General features: G+C 31.3%; 2 protein-coding genes across 2 annotated transcripts in view; both read left to right on the top strand.

The window, feature by feature from the left end:
* Positions 1 to 15124, top strand: part of LOC142331457 (putative methylmalonate-semialdehyde/malonate-semialdehyde dehydrogenase [acylating], mitochondrial) — a 247944-nt gene that overhangs the window by 117846 nt on the left and 114974 nt on the right. The window lies entirely within an intron of this gene.
* Positions 1 to 15124, top strand: part of LOC142330970 (Golgi resident protein GCP60) — a 61348-nt gene that overhangs the window by 9423 nt on the left and 36801 nt on the right. The window contains exons 2-3 of the mRNA XM_075376453.1: positions 5699 to 5840; positions 12842 to 12982. Of these exons, the coding sequence (XP_075232568.1) occupies positions 5699 to 5840; positions 12842 to 12982 (283 nt within the window). The remainder of the gene's footprint in view (positions 1 to 5698; positions 5841 to 12841; positions 12983 to 15124) is intronic.

The raw sequence follows: 15124 nt of genomic DNA, 5'->3' as shown, positions 1-15124 counted from the left end.
TTGTTTCTTGATTTTTAAGTAAATCTGAAGATTTTAAGTAAATTGTATTGTAGGACAAAATTATCATTGCAATCAACACTTGTTTTGTTAGTATGATGATAGTATTTTTGGTGTTTAAAGACTCAAGTAATGATCTGAATGCATAGTCTTAATTGAAGTTAGATATAGGAAGAGTTTTTATGTGAAACTTTTGGTGTTAAAGAAAGACACTAGGATCATGCTTCTGTGAATTGGTTAATTTGATAGTTGAGGATTGTAAGTTGTAAGACATAACTTACAATCCTCAAAAGTGTAAGTGTAAGTACATAACTTAGAATCAAAAGTGGTCGTGGTTGGCCATACGAAGGCAATAGTGAGTTGTGTAAATATACTGATGGAAATGTCTGCTAAGCATTTATATCAGTAGCAGCATCCTGATAGAGGCCAAACTGATGTGTTGTGTTATCAGGTTTGGATGGTCTAAAAGATAACTTCTAGTAAAGCCCATCAGGACTAGGAATGGAAGGGGTGGTGTGGCGACCAGGATCATCACTAGGTGGGTGAGTGTCTTCTTCTACAGGGGTCAGGATGGTTAAATGGATATTTCCAGGCTCTTTATAAAGCCTACAGAGTAAGTTGGGTTGTTAAATAGATTTTTATATGATTACTGATGAGAAAAAAAATTTATTTTTCTGTTTGATGAATTAGGTGAAAGTTAAATCCACAAGGATGTTTGTCGTATTCAAATTAATTAAACGCATGTACCTGACTTGACTTTCACTAGTCAAAGTTTGGCCCTCCTTGTTACTAAAATAAATATTGTTATTCTACAATAAAGTTAGAAATTACAATTTGATCTGAGTAGAGAATACATGCTCTGAAAAAGAAATTAGATTGCAGTTTCACTACATCTGTAAAGATTTTTAATAAACTATGCAAGCACATTTTGAGGCTCTTTCCATTAAGTTATAACATATATAACAGTTCAGTAATTTTACATAATTTTCATTCTTGTGCGTGCGCATGTGTACACACACACACATATATATATATATATTCTTGGACAATTGTGTATCCTCAGTTTTATTCATGAGATACAGATATTTATTTTTTACTTTTCATTTCATTCATTTTTCATTAGCTTCAAGAAAATATTTTGTGTATTCTGAACACTTACATAAGATTCAAGATGAAAAATTCATTTTTGGGGATAATGAGAAGACCACCAAAAATTAAATGTAGATAGTATTTATTAATTTGTAATTTTATTAAAATACATTGCAAAGATGAAATAAATAATATAATTTTTCAAGGGTTTTTGGTTTATTGCTTATTTCAAAGAAATTTTTTATTTAAAAATGCTTTTATTTTTAAAAAGAAAAGAGGTGTTTGAATTTGTGATTATTTCTTTATGATTGCATGTTCTTATATAAAATTTTTATAAGCAAATAAGAAATAAAAACATTTTTCCAGTTATTCATTTAAATGTCTTGTATGTATTTTATTTTGTTTTATTGAAGTGTTTTATGTCACACATAATATGTTTAATAATTATTTATCAATATTATCTGTTGACAGACCTTAGTTTTAATTGTTGTTGCGGATCAGTTGTGATCAGAAAGTTAGTTATTGAACCTGTTAATCTTACCTGACTTCACTGTTTTAACACTGTTCAACAACAGTTCCAAGGATATACATATTTATTTCTTATTTTATTAATCGTATCTCAAACAATCTTTTAAAGATATTTTTATAGGAAATGTTATTTGTATTTTATTAATTTAAATTTAGTTATTGAAATTAGTTTTTCAAGCATATTTACTTAATTTTATAATGTTAGTAATTTTTTAAATGTATCATCAACATTTCTCATAAATTGTTAGAACAGATATGTTTTTTGCTCTGATTCATGGTTAATAGAGAAAGCAGATTTTAATTATTGTTTATTTAACAGTTCAACAAATCCAACTATAATTTTACACCTAGTGAGACCATTTTGTTTCATAATATGTACTGTCTGTCCGAAGAGAATAATCTGTTCTTTATTACAAAAAAAATTCATTTTTAATTAACAAAAGTCAGAGCAAGGAAAATCAAGATTGTGTCACTCATGTAAGAGGAAATGAAATATTTGTGTTAACCTGTAATTTAAAAATAAAATTACAAATCTTTTAAGCTGAATTGGTCACTTAATCATTTACCTGTTTATTTAATTATAATAATTTTTAGAAAATAATCATGTTTCAGTTGGCAAATAAAATATGATAGAAAAATTAAAAATCAACTTCAATCAGTTAAATCAATTAAAGATTAAACCAGTATCATTACCAAGCAATAGCATTACAACTCAGTTTTTGTATAAATTTTTACTCATAGTAGTCCCTTTATGCTTTACTACACACCGTTACATCTACTTTGCAAGGGCAGTCAGTTTTATAACACTTTAAAAGTAATGTTTATTACACATTAAAATCATTGGGATGTATTTATTATGTCATTGATGTCAAATCAGTTTTTGAACTGTATAAAAACAGAAAATTTTAAAAGCATTATAGCCACAATCTGACTTTTAAATAAATTCTTAAACCTCTTTTTTTTATTTGTAAACACCTTTTTTTTCTTTACAGATTTAATGCAGCTAATCATAATTTACTGATAATTTAATAGGTTAAATGACCTATATATAAAACTCATTGCAATTAAAATGCCCTTCAAAATGATTAAAACATACAATTACTACTAAACACTAAGATAATCGTTATTTTTAAATAGCATTTCAATTTAAGAAATTATTAAATATCGTATATTCCTTTGGTCTACACAATTCTGTGTTATCTTTGAGTTTGTACTGTTTGCACTCAGAGAACCATGCAATGACAGAAATATATATAAAACTAAATAAATAAAAAATTTCAGTTAGGGTAGTTTGTGTACCCAAGTATTATTTTAAGATAGATTTGAATTCTGTTTTGATATATTTATATTTGATATAATTGATGTACTTTAGTAATAGTGGTTGAATTAACAGCTATATCTCTACCTTTTGTATAAACAATATATTTCCACTTCTACATTTTTTTTTATGTATTCATCCAAGCACTTTCAGAGTCATTTCTCCATCATCAGGGATTATTTAAAACTATGAATTTGTATCCGTGCATATAGTGTTATATGTATGGTTATAATTAAAATTGTTATTTTCATAGGTCGTTTGTCAATAATTAAAATAATTTATACGTTAAGTAAAATAAAACGTCATGTCAGTAGGATGTTTATGACTATTATCTAGATGATATCTGTATAGATAACAGTTGTAAACATCCTATGTACGGATGTTATACACTATATGTAGGGATACAAATTCATAGTTTTAAATAATCCCTGATGATGGAGAAATGACTCTGAAAGCGCTTGGATAATACATTAAAAAAAAGTTGCTGGTAAGTGGAAATGTATTGTTTATACATACAAATTATCAATACCAACAGTGCCAAATGTTAAGAAAATTATATCTCTACCTATTTAGTCTGAATGTGAACAAGACATACTCTGTCGTATTATTATCTCACAAAGTAATTAATTTATTAAAATAATTAATAAGATTTCTGTGGGCAGAAATAAGACAAAAAATCTGAAATCTAGAATTTACTGAAGTTTTAAAAGCAACATTTTTGGGAATTGTGACTGACACTCTAGGCTATTGTAAATTGGTGCATGATGGGTGCTGAAAAAGTGTTGCTCACAAAGATCACAGATTGACATCTGCAGCTCGATGTCTGTGCCAAAATGTTGTCCTCCTACCCAGCGTTTCATGTGAGCAAAGAGGTGAAAATCAGATTGAGCCAAGTCCGGGCTGTATGGTGGGTGATCAAACACTTCCCAACGAAAACGCTGCAAGAGCTTCTTTGTTACAGCTGCAGTGTGCGGCCAAGCATTGTCATGGAGAAAGACAATGCCTGATGACAGCATTCATCTCCGCTTATTCTGAATTTCCCTTCGTAGATATTGAAGAGTCACGCAGTATGATGCTGCAGTGATGGTCGTGCCACGTTCCATGAATTCCACCAAGAGAACTCCATTCCGGTCCCAGAACACAGTAGCCATACACTTTCTGTTGGAGAAGGTTCGCCTGAATTTCTTTGGTTTACTGGGAGAATGAGAATGCATGAACTGTTTGGATTGTTCTTTTGTTTCTTCAGTTTCAAAATGGACCCAAGTCTCGTCCCATGTGACAATTTTGTTCAAAAAATCTTCTCCTTCATTGTGGTAGCGCTGGAGAAACGTTAGGGAGGCGTCCATTCTCATTGTTTTGTGACGATCGGACAGCATCTTGGGAACCCATCTCGCACAGAGTTTGTGGTACTGAAGTCTCTCACTCACAATGGTGTAGAGAGCTGACCTTGAAATTTCAAGAATCTAATCACTCAATACAGAAATTGTGAACTGACAATTTTCTCGAATTGCCTCATCTACTCGCTCAACGAGATCATCGGTTGACACTTGCTTCCTTCCCTGACCACCTGCATCATGAACGTCTGCACATCCTGCTTTAAAGTTCCTGCACCATTGTCGCACTTTGCTGTCACTCATTGAAGTTTCACCGTACACATTACTTATTCATCTATGAATTTCAGCTGCATTACATCCCTCAGCCTGAAGAAATCGAATTACTGCACGCACCTCACACTTGGCGGAAGATGCTATTGTTGCAGACATGTTTACGTGCTAGCTGCTTGTTCAGAACTAAACGAAGTAATGCGGCGTACAAGGCCGTCCTAGAGACGCTGCGCAACACATATGTGCAAAGGTTCATCAGATTTTTACGCAGGTTTTTATTTCGCGACCGATCGGACCTTGAAAAAAATAACCCTCGTAGATATGCTGTTGTAGTGTATCTGAAGTTTTATGCATACAAATTTGATTAAAATTGGTGAAGTTGTTATTGAGTTATGCACATTTTAATGTCAAAAAAAAGTTGAGGTTATTTCAATTGTGTAGTGGTGTATTTTTCATACATGCTTATGTAGTGAATCACAGTGGTAAATAGAATTTTTTTTTTTTATTGTAGTGCATTTTTTATATGTAAACTGTTTTTTATGTATCAATGATTTTCTTTAAAAAAAATTTAGATTAGAATGAATTGATACATTTTCAAAAGGAAACAAAATAAAATAAAGAATAGTCAGTCTTGTGCAGAAAATTGCTGCACAGAACTGCGCAACCATTTTTTTTAAACATCATAAGTCTTGTTGATTATGTTCTTTTACTCATTAATTAAATGCTTTTAAGCTTTTTGTTAAGCTTGTGCTTTTTAAAGCATAAACAGACCTTGAGTTAACATTTATTCTAAAAACTGAGTTGTAATGGATTGTTTTGTTATGATAATGGTTTTATTTTTTAATTGATTGATGTTTAATTTTAATTCTTTTATTGTATTTTATTTATATCAAGTTTATTATTATCAAGATTATTTTCTAAAATTATTTGAAATAAATAAATAGCTAAATGCTTAAGTGATCAATTCAGTTTAAATTATAGATTTACACATATATTTCATTTACTTTTTTTGCGAGTGTGACAGTATTGATTTGTTGTCATGCTCAGACTTTTGTTAATTAAAGTGAATTTTTTTTCCAGCGATTATAGTTTTTATTGTATTATTTTTTTGTGGCATTTCTTTTAATCTTAAATGATATTTTTTTCATTCTTGCTGTTTCAGAAAAGGAAGGAAAAGCATTTAATTTTTCATATCAAGATAAATTGAAATCTGTAGCGTTGACGCAACAAGTTAGTCATGGTAAATATAATGCTGATATTTTACCGCCTTTGGGTGTACTTGATGTCATTGGCAGAGATAGAAGGTATAGATATTTTAAATGAGTAGACTCTTAGTTGATTTATTTTTATTTATTTTGTTTGTCTAATGAGAGTGTTTTTATATTTTGTTTAATGAAAGGGTTAAATATGAGGTGTGGTTCAAAGTAAGGGCTGATGAGTTATAAATAGGGATTGGCAACAGTGATTGGTTTGTGCATGCACAGCAGCTTTAAATGTTCTGTTGGGCATGTAACTGCCATATTACCATCAATTTATTGTTGTCTTCCTTTGTAAGGTAATGTGTTAAAATGAGTGTGGAAATAACAAATCCCACCAGTTGTGAAGTTCAATCAGTGATTTCATTTTTAAATGCAACAGATATAATATTGCTCAAATTTACCTTCAATTCTGTGTATCATATGGGCGTACTGCAGTGAGTGAACAAATAGTGAAGCAATATTGTTGTGAGTTTAAGGAAGGCCGTCCAGATATTCCCACTGAATGGAGAAATGGCAGGCTTAGTGTTCAAACTGACAATCTTGTTGAACGTGTGAATGCGAAAGTGAGAGTAAATTGTCGCTTTATGATTAGCATTCTTTCTATAGAATTTCCTGAAGTTTTAAAAACAACATTTTTGGTAATTGTGACTGACACTCTAGGCTATTGTAAATTGGTGCATGATGGGTGCTGAAAAAGTGTTGCTCACAAAGATCACTGAATGACATCTGCATTTGCTTTTCTCTACTGCTTTAGCCACGAGGGTGACAAATTTTTTCCCTGTATTGTCACTGATGAAGAAATGTGGATTCATATTTTAGTGCTGAGACAAAATAACAATCCATGCAGTGGTATCATTCTGGTTCAAAAAAATTCAAACAAGCTCAGACTCGAAGGAAAATTATGGCAGTTTTATTCTGGGACCAAAGCATTTGATTGATTTCATTGAACCTGGCTTGTTCATCACGTCACAAGCCTATTGGGAAATATTGTCTAAACTGCATTGTGGCATTCAAAACCGATGACAGCAATGCTGAGATCTAGAATTCTTCTTGATAACCCACAACCACACATGGTTGCATGCATAACAGAAACTTCAAAAATTCAGATGGGAAATTTTTGATTATCCACTTTACAATCCTGATCACGGCCCAGTGACTACCATCTCTTTCTACACCTCAAAAACTGGTTTACATCTCTACGATTTGAGGAAAGTGAAGAGTGAAACCATTAATAATTTTTTATTTATTTTTATTTATCTCTGCATTTCTTATTGTTATAACATTTGTTATTATTCATCATCCTACATTTTTATGTAAGATACAAGTCGTCACAGCTGAACACATAAATTTATTTTGTTTTATTCTAGTAAAGGTAGATATTGTTTTCGGTTTATACTTTACTAAGTTTTCCAGTTTGTACTTTAAGCAGGCTAGTAAAAATGAGTTCTGTAAAACGTTTGTGTTCATTTATGGTTGGTGAAAAATTAAAAGTTATTCACTTAGCTGAGAAATTCAGTAATTGTGGATCAGGCTGTAAATATGATATTTTGTAATCATGTACAAGAGTTAGGAAAGAGAAAAAAAAGCTTATTATAGATAGTAGTAAAAACAGAAGATTCATGACAGAATTTCAATTTCAGAATTTTCATTTTGTGCAGAATTCAGAAGTTTCCTTAAGTAGTTGTTCTCTTACATTCCAAGATATATGTGAGTAAAAATTTGTTGTTTCAACAGGTGGCACAATTAAAAGCCGCACAAATCATGACAGAACTTCAAATATATAATTTTAATGCAAATCGAGGGATGGTTAAATCGTTTTACGAATAGGTAGGAACTATCAATAAGAAAATGTACATCTATTTGTCGATGTTTGCAGGATGCCTTTGAGGAAAAATTATTGGCCTTCCTGAGATATGTTATTCATTTACAAGAAAATAACGTTTTAAGGGGCAGTTAGGAAATGCTGATCACATACCCAGTTTATTTCGACTTGCCAACAGATTCAGCAGTTAAGGGTTTTTTCAGGGTGAGAAATAAAGGATTGATGATTAATGCATTAATTTTAAAGTAGGTAATATGTGTATGAAGTGGCGACGACCTGGTGCTCTTTTAAAATTGAAAAGTTTGTTAGTGATAGACATACAACAGACAATGTGAAAAAAGACTTTGAAAAAGAAAATCGGTGGAAGTTTATATTCCTACTGAAATGATATCATTAATCCAGCTACTCAACGTTTGTATTAATCGACATTTCAAAGCCTATTTGTAACATTTTTATTCAGAGTGGGTGACAACGATACATGATTAAAAAGTCCTACAGGAAGACTGAAAAAGCTGAGTTTGACGTTAATATCTGAGTGGATCTTGACTACATGGGTTCTTCAAATGATTTGGTTGTGAAGAGCTTCAAGAAGTGAAGCCTAGATGGAAGTGAAGACTCTGCCATACACAATAAAGACAATCGTGCCCCTTGTGAAGTTGGGGATTCAAACAGTGATGAAGATTAAAAAATAGATAAGAATCCTTCCTCAAATTTACCATATTAATATTTTAACTTGCTTGTCTTTTAAAATGATTGTACAGTGTTGTGACAGTAGGCTCATTATTTTTTTTTTTCAGATGTACCTGCTTGATTATGTATTTCCATTTTTTTTATACAGTACTGTAATCAATATACCATAGTTTTTATATAATGTAGTGTTTAATGACAATTTAATTTTAAAGTACATATTTTAGTATTTCATTTTTATTATGCAAAAAATAAATAGAAATCAATTGAAAATTTTACGTGTGAACTTTTTTCAGAAAATTATTCCATTATTTTTTTAGCGCATGTCTTACCTGGGTAAATATATATACACACACACATGTATGTATGTCATGTGTTTGCAGTTTGATAAGGATATTTAGAGATATTAACACATATAAAAATCCCTTCTTATAAATACAATTTATTACACTCAAATATATGAAATAAAATAAATAATAATAATAAGTATATAATACAATAATTCAAATTAAAAACAAAATTGATTTAATTACAAGTAAATTATAAACACCAAAATACAGCCTGATTTACCAAAAACTAATGATAATGACTAATAAAAACTAATATTGAATTAACAGTAAGGTAACTATACAAAAATCTACAATTCACTTTCTGCAAGTATTATTTACTTTAATTGTTTACAATAGGACTATCCTACACTTAATGGATGAATGAATAGAATACTGTCACTTTCACTCCTGTTCACAAATAACTCACCAAACAGCTTCTTGTTTTCAAAAACTGTCCAAAACGGAATACTAATGATGCATACTTTGGTTGTTTATCACATACTGCACTGAACTTGAACTTGAAAAACTATAAACTGTTACTCCACTGGTCCCTTGCAGTATGCCTTTTTTACTTTCTGGCCTGCAAAAAAAGTGCAATCATAATCATTTTCAAAGGCCATGCATCCTCCTATTCTTTTCTTGAAAAAATCCCTTTGTTGTTCCTCCTAAATTCTTCTTTCTTTATTTTCTCTCTCCTCTTTCTGGAAGCTTCTCTACATGTTACAACATACATTTAAAAAAAAGAACATTGAAATTAAGTACAAGAGTAATTAAATACAATTTAAATAATTTAATACATTCATACAGAAAGCTCTTATAACATTAAATTTTACTGGATACATTTGTATACAAATAAAAGTTAATATAAGCAGTATAATTTTGCAAATTAGCAAAACATACAAAATTTGTTTTTTTTTTAAATTAATTTTTCAAAAAACAAGGTGATCAATTTAAATTTGAATCTGTTATAGCATTCCAGATTCAAACATATACACCTATGCACACATAATAAAATAAATTAAATAAGTCATGTCAACGGTTGATTTTGCAGCTTTGAGGCATTACAAATGTATACTAGACAAATTATAGGGTGTTTTCTTATAAATTACACATAAAAATAAATAAACAATGTTGTCAGTGGAAATAAACAAATTGTAAGAATATACTTGGTAAATAGAGTCTCTGTTGTTATTTGTTACTAATTCATGTTATTGAAGAAATTTAGGTTTTATGTAGATGTTCACTGATAATTTAAACTAGTTTTACACTAAAAGCTTAACAAGATTTGTGTTAAATTATTAAAAATAAATATTTTAAACCACACTTCCACAATATATAAAATTCTGACAGGGCTAAAAAAAAACCATGAATATTATTTACACTATTAATTTTCAAAACCTGAAATTTAACTAAAGTAGGGATAAGACAAAAGGATTCATACAACCTGAGTTGTTATAATATATTTTGAAAATTAATCTACTTTAAGATATAAAGAGTACAATATAGCTGCTATTTTTACTAAAATAAGTAGAAAGGGGAGAAAAAGAGGAAAGTGGAAATAAAATGAAAGAAAAAAGAAGGGATAAGAAAATTATTTTTATTGTATTTTATGTATACAGGTTTTCCATAAAAGATCATTGAAACTATAATTGATTATAAACAATTTATTATACTATCTACAATTATGAGTTTTCAACAGTAAGATCTTACTTGAACTTGAAAGTTCTCCTTGATAGAGAATTCTATCAATATTATCTATCTATCTATTATCTATCTAATATTATTTTTTACAAGCATTCAGTATACATACAATATCTATTTGGTAATCCACATCTTGCCAAGTACGATGCAGTAGCATATCAACATAAGTGTTAGTAGAAATTGATGATTCTTGCCTTTAAATCTTCTCTGCCATTAACCTCGGAGTGATACACTCACAGTCCTTGGTGAAACCCCATATAAAGAAATTGCAGGACATTAAGTACAGTAACCTCTGTGACAAGGCTGTTGGGCCATTACAATCAATCCGTAGAATAGGAAATTAGTTGTTCAGAAATTCACAAGTGGATATAGCATTATGTGATGTATTACCATCATACTGGAAGATGATGTTAGGTTGTAAATGTTGTAGTTGAGAATTTGAAAAATTATTCGTAAACGTTGCCGGTCACAGTTTGTTTAAGAAAGAGAAATGGGCTGATCAGGCTACCGTTGTTACAAAACACCACATATTAACTTTCAGATTGTTTCTGATGTGCTCAGCATTGATATGTGGGTTTTCTGAGCCCCAGATTCCAAGTTTTATTTATTTATCTTTCCTGATAAAAAGAAGCTGCCTTGAAGAAAGCGATTTTATTCAGATAATTATTATCATCTTCCAAGTGATTGACCATGATAACAGTAATATTGTTATTACAAGCAATCCTATTTTGTGTGATTGCCTGTAATTGAAGTTTCTAAGGGCACATTTTAAAAAGGGTTCCTTAACACATTATGAACAATTGAATAAAATGTTTAATTCTCATGCTGCTTGTTGTATTGAATTGTATAGACTGTGAATCAATGTCTTGCACTTGTTCAAGATTTTTGACAGACTCTTAGCTGCCCATAACTATTCTTGGGTTCAACAATTCCAGTGGCTTTAAATTTTTCATACTGTGCATGATTAATACTAGGCTATGATGGTAGTGATCAATTATATTTAGTTGTGAACTTATGTTGAATCACTGTATCCAATTTGTTTCTATGAACCATTCAACACACTGCTTTTTCTCTTGAGCATTCATGGCTATTACTGAGGGAAATAAGCATGACTTGTTTTGGCTGAGGGGTGATGTCATGTGTCACTTTCTCATTACCAAGAATACTGTGTGTGAAACCTTTGAATACACTCTTAAATAAAACTTTTTTATAACATTTACAATTTATATTTAAAGTTGTAAAGATCGTTTGTGGACACCTGTACATTAATATTATTTTTTCTGTTACATTATGTATCTGTTTATTATTATAACTTTAATAACAGTTAACAGATTTCTTTTTGAATAAACTTGTATCCCCCAGTAATCTCTGTAGCATTTGGGAATGAGCCTACATATATAAAACATATATGTTCGAGATTTTGGAGCGATAATGAGCGAGAAGAATCCACATCTATCCACATAACTGCACGTAGAAGCAAATATAATAGGCTACATGAGGTGGGTTGTTGCCATTCTTGTCATGGTCAGAAACAGTATTTTGCTATTTTCTCATATGAATCTTTTTTGCCAACAACTAAAATTGTAAACTAAAGTTGTAAAATTTTTTTTACAACTTTTGGCTAAAACATAAAACTGTAGTTGTTTTTGAAATTATTGTTATCATTTTGATGGCAGGGCCTTAATGTCAGTTTTTTTCAGGGTTATATTAACACTTATAGAAAGAGTAAATAAAATATGTTGAAAAAATGAAGTAGAAATCATGGATGGCCTGAATTATTTAAATTAGTAGTCTTGGGCCTCATGGATCAAAATAATATTTTAAAAGCTTTCTCAAGTATTTTTCAAATCTAAGTTAGAAATCTGTGTTATTTATAGTGTTTGTTAAAGATTTTGAAACTTAATTCATGAAACTGGAAATTAAAAGATTTGCATTGTTTGTATATCTGTACATGAACCTAAATACTAAAAAGAACTTGGTAGAAAGTACACATTAAAGCAAGATTTATTTTAATATTAAAAAAAAATTTTGAAAGATAAAATTTACTTGTAAATTAAACGTTTTTAAACCTTTATTTTTTCCTTATAATCGCTATTTACTTTGACAAATTTTGATGTTGTTTATATAACTTCCTTATTGCCATTGTTGAATCTCATAATCAGCATGATTATGTATCATGGCATTGTAAATTGCTTACTGACCACAACAGTCACATAGGTGATGCTGACTAAATATAGTTGATAGTTGATTATTACTTTGTATTGAAACACGATGTATATGTGATCCCACTTTATCGCCCTAGTCAGTGATAATTACGCTGAACCTTATGTAAAAACACATCTTGTAATTGGTTTAAGTATTTATTTACTAGTTAAGTTTCCTCATTAATTTATTTTTATTTGTGTTACAAACCTCTTATTTTTATCATTAATTAATTATAAAAGATATTTTAAATTTTTTATAGATTTCTTTCTAACAGTTTTCTTTATGTTTTATTATTGTTTTAGATTGGCATGGCAGGCTCTTGGTGATGCAACAAAAGTACAGGCGATGGAACAATTTATAAACTTATTAGATCAGCAGTGTCCTTTGTTTAAACCTACTATTGATGCTCATAAAGCTGACACAGAAGAACGAGAACGTTTAAGGTATATTTATTATTTAATTAATAGCTAAGTGTAAAGTTATTGACTGAAATGAGATCTATTTAAAAAGGTATCTGATCTTGTATGTATTTTAGGTGCCATATTAATAACAGTTATAGGTGACATGAGAGAAGCATGGGCTACACCTGTATACGGTTTAGCCAATTTTAAGAAAAGCAGTGCATCTTACATTTAATCCTTAAAGTAATACACTTTACCTTCTTTACCTGGCTGTTTTTGTAATGAACATCCTTCTGTCAGAAAAAACTGTTTTCCCTGATACTTACATTAGATGGCCATGAGAATACTCTGGTCTAGTCTTTCTTACGGTTTTGATGAATTTAAAGCACCTTAGATACAAAGGTAACAATGAGTTGCTTTCTCTAAGAGAAATTTTGTTCAGTACACAGCCAGCTCTTTTGGTGAATGTAGTGAAAGTGTCACTTGTCTAACCAAATATTACCTGTTTTATGGTAAGCTTTTTGAGAGTAAGATAGTAATTCAGTGAGCCATGGGTACTCCCGCACCAACCCTCCAGGTTCCTGATCATGCGTATGTCCATCAACCCCTCTCACTTTCATCCCACTGCCTCTGCCATTCCCTTCTCAAATCTTCCATGATGGAACTCTCAAGGTCTGCCGGTAATATTCCTGCTAAGGCATTCGCAACCTCGCGGGAAACCGTGCAGTATGCTGTTCTGATTCGGAGACAGCTCCTTCTTTGTATCGCTTTGAGGGCACTTTGGTGACTCCTCCCCAGACTTCAGCACCATATAGTAGCACAGAGGACATGACACTAGACAGCAACCTCCTCCTCTGCTGGCTGGGTCCCCTGTTATTTGGTAGCAAACCACCTCACCTTTTCTGCCTTTTGGCATGTTTCCATAACACAAGTGCTAAAGCATAACCTCACAGCTACCCATACACCTAGATACTTGACATATACCCTTACACAACTACACAACAACATTCTACATTATTTCCTCTTTCACTTACACTCAGTGGCATTGCAACACCTTACAAAATGCAACTGTAACCCAAGGTGGAAACTATTATGCCGATTGGTGAATGACTCTGTATAGTGAGTCTCAATGCCCTCTGGGCACCTGGGCAAACCCAGTTGTAAATTTGGCTCTAGCTCCAGTATGCTTGCACTCTGCTGTATGGTCCATTACATTGCTGGTACTCATGGGACTAAAATAATAGTCCACAAACAACTCATATGATGATTGGTGGTCCATCTGAAAAACCACCAATGTTACTCTTTTGAAGGGGCCTTGTTCAGCGTTGTCAGATGAGGATAATAGTTATGCAGTAGATAGTGCATTAAATCCTGATGCATTAAATTTTAAATATAAAAATATTTGATTCGTTGTTTTCCAAAATAATCAGGAAGGGAGCTCCCTCCTTAAGATCTCGCCTTTTTTGATAAACAAAGTTATAACAGGTTCAAGTGGTTCCCTTCAGAACATCAGAAAATTAAAAGACAGATCGATTCTGATTAAACCATTTAATGAAAGATAGAGTCGATGTCTCTGTAATATGAGTAATATAAATATAAGTGCGGAATGCCACAAAACTCTAAATACGAAGTGTGGGGTAATTTTTTGCTGAGACCTTTTGGATAACCCACCAAGTTGGTCTAATAGGGAACTCGTCATCGCAAATCAGCTGATTTTGAAGTCAAGAGTTCTAAGGTTCAAATTTTGGTAAAGGCAGTTACTTTTATACGGATTTGAATACTAGTTTGTGGATACCAGTGTTGTTTGGTGGTTGGGTTTCAATTAGTCACACATCTCAGGAATGGTCAACCTTAGACTGTACAAGACTACCCTTCATTTACATTCATACATATCATTCTTATTCATCCTCTGAAGTAATACCTTATGGTGGTTCCGGAGGCTAAACAAAAAAGAGAGAGAGATTTTTTGGATGTGGATGTCACTGAAATAGCTGATGAGCTTCGTCCCCAGGATGTTGTAGAAGTAAAGCGTACAATGAACCGGCAGAGCGGAATGGAAGAACCAACACCTCTTATCTTGAATTTTAACCTTCTAGTACTACCAGTAAAAATAAGAGTTGGTTATCTTTTAGTTCGAGTACAATCTTTCATTCCCAACCATGACAATTTTTCAAATGCCAAGGA

Source organism: Lycorma delicatula, chromosome 10 (genome assembly GCF_047948215.1).
Source record: "Lycorma delicatula isolate Av1 chromosome 10, ASM4794821v1, whole genome shotgun sequence".
Lineage (NCBI taxonomy): Eukaryota > Metazoa > Arthropoda > Insecta > Hemiptera > Fulgoridae > Lycorma > Lycorma delicatula.
This window is presented reverse-complemented; position numbering and strand designations above follow the sequence as displayed.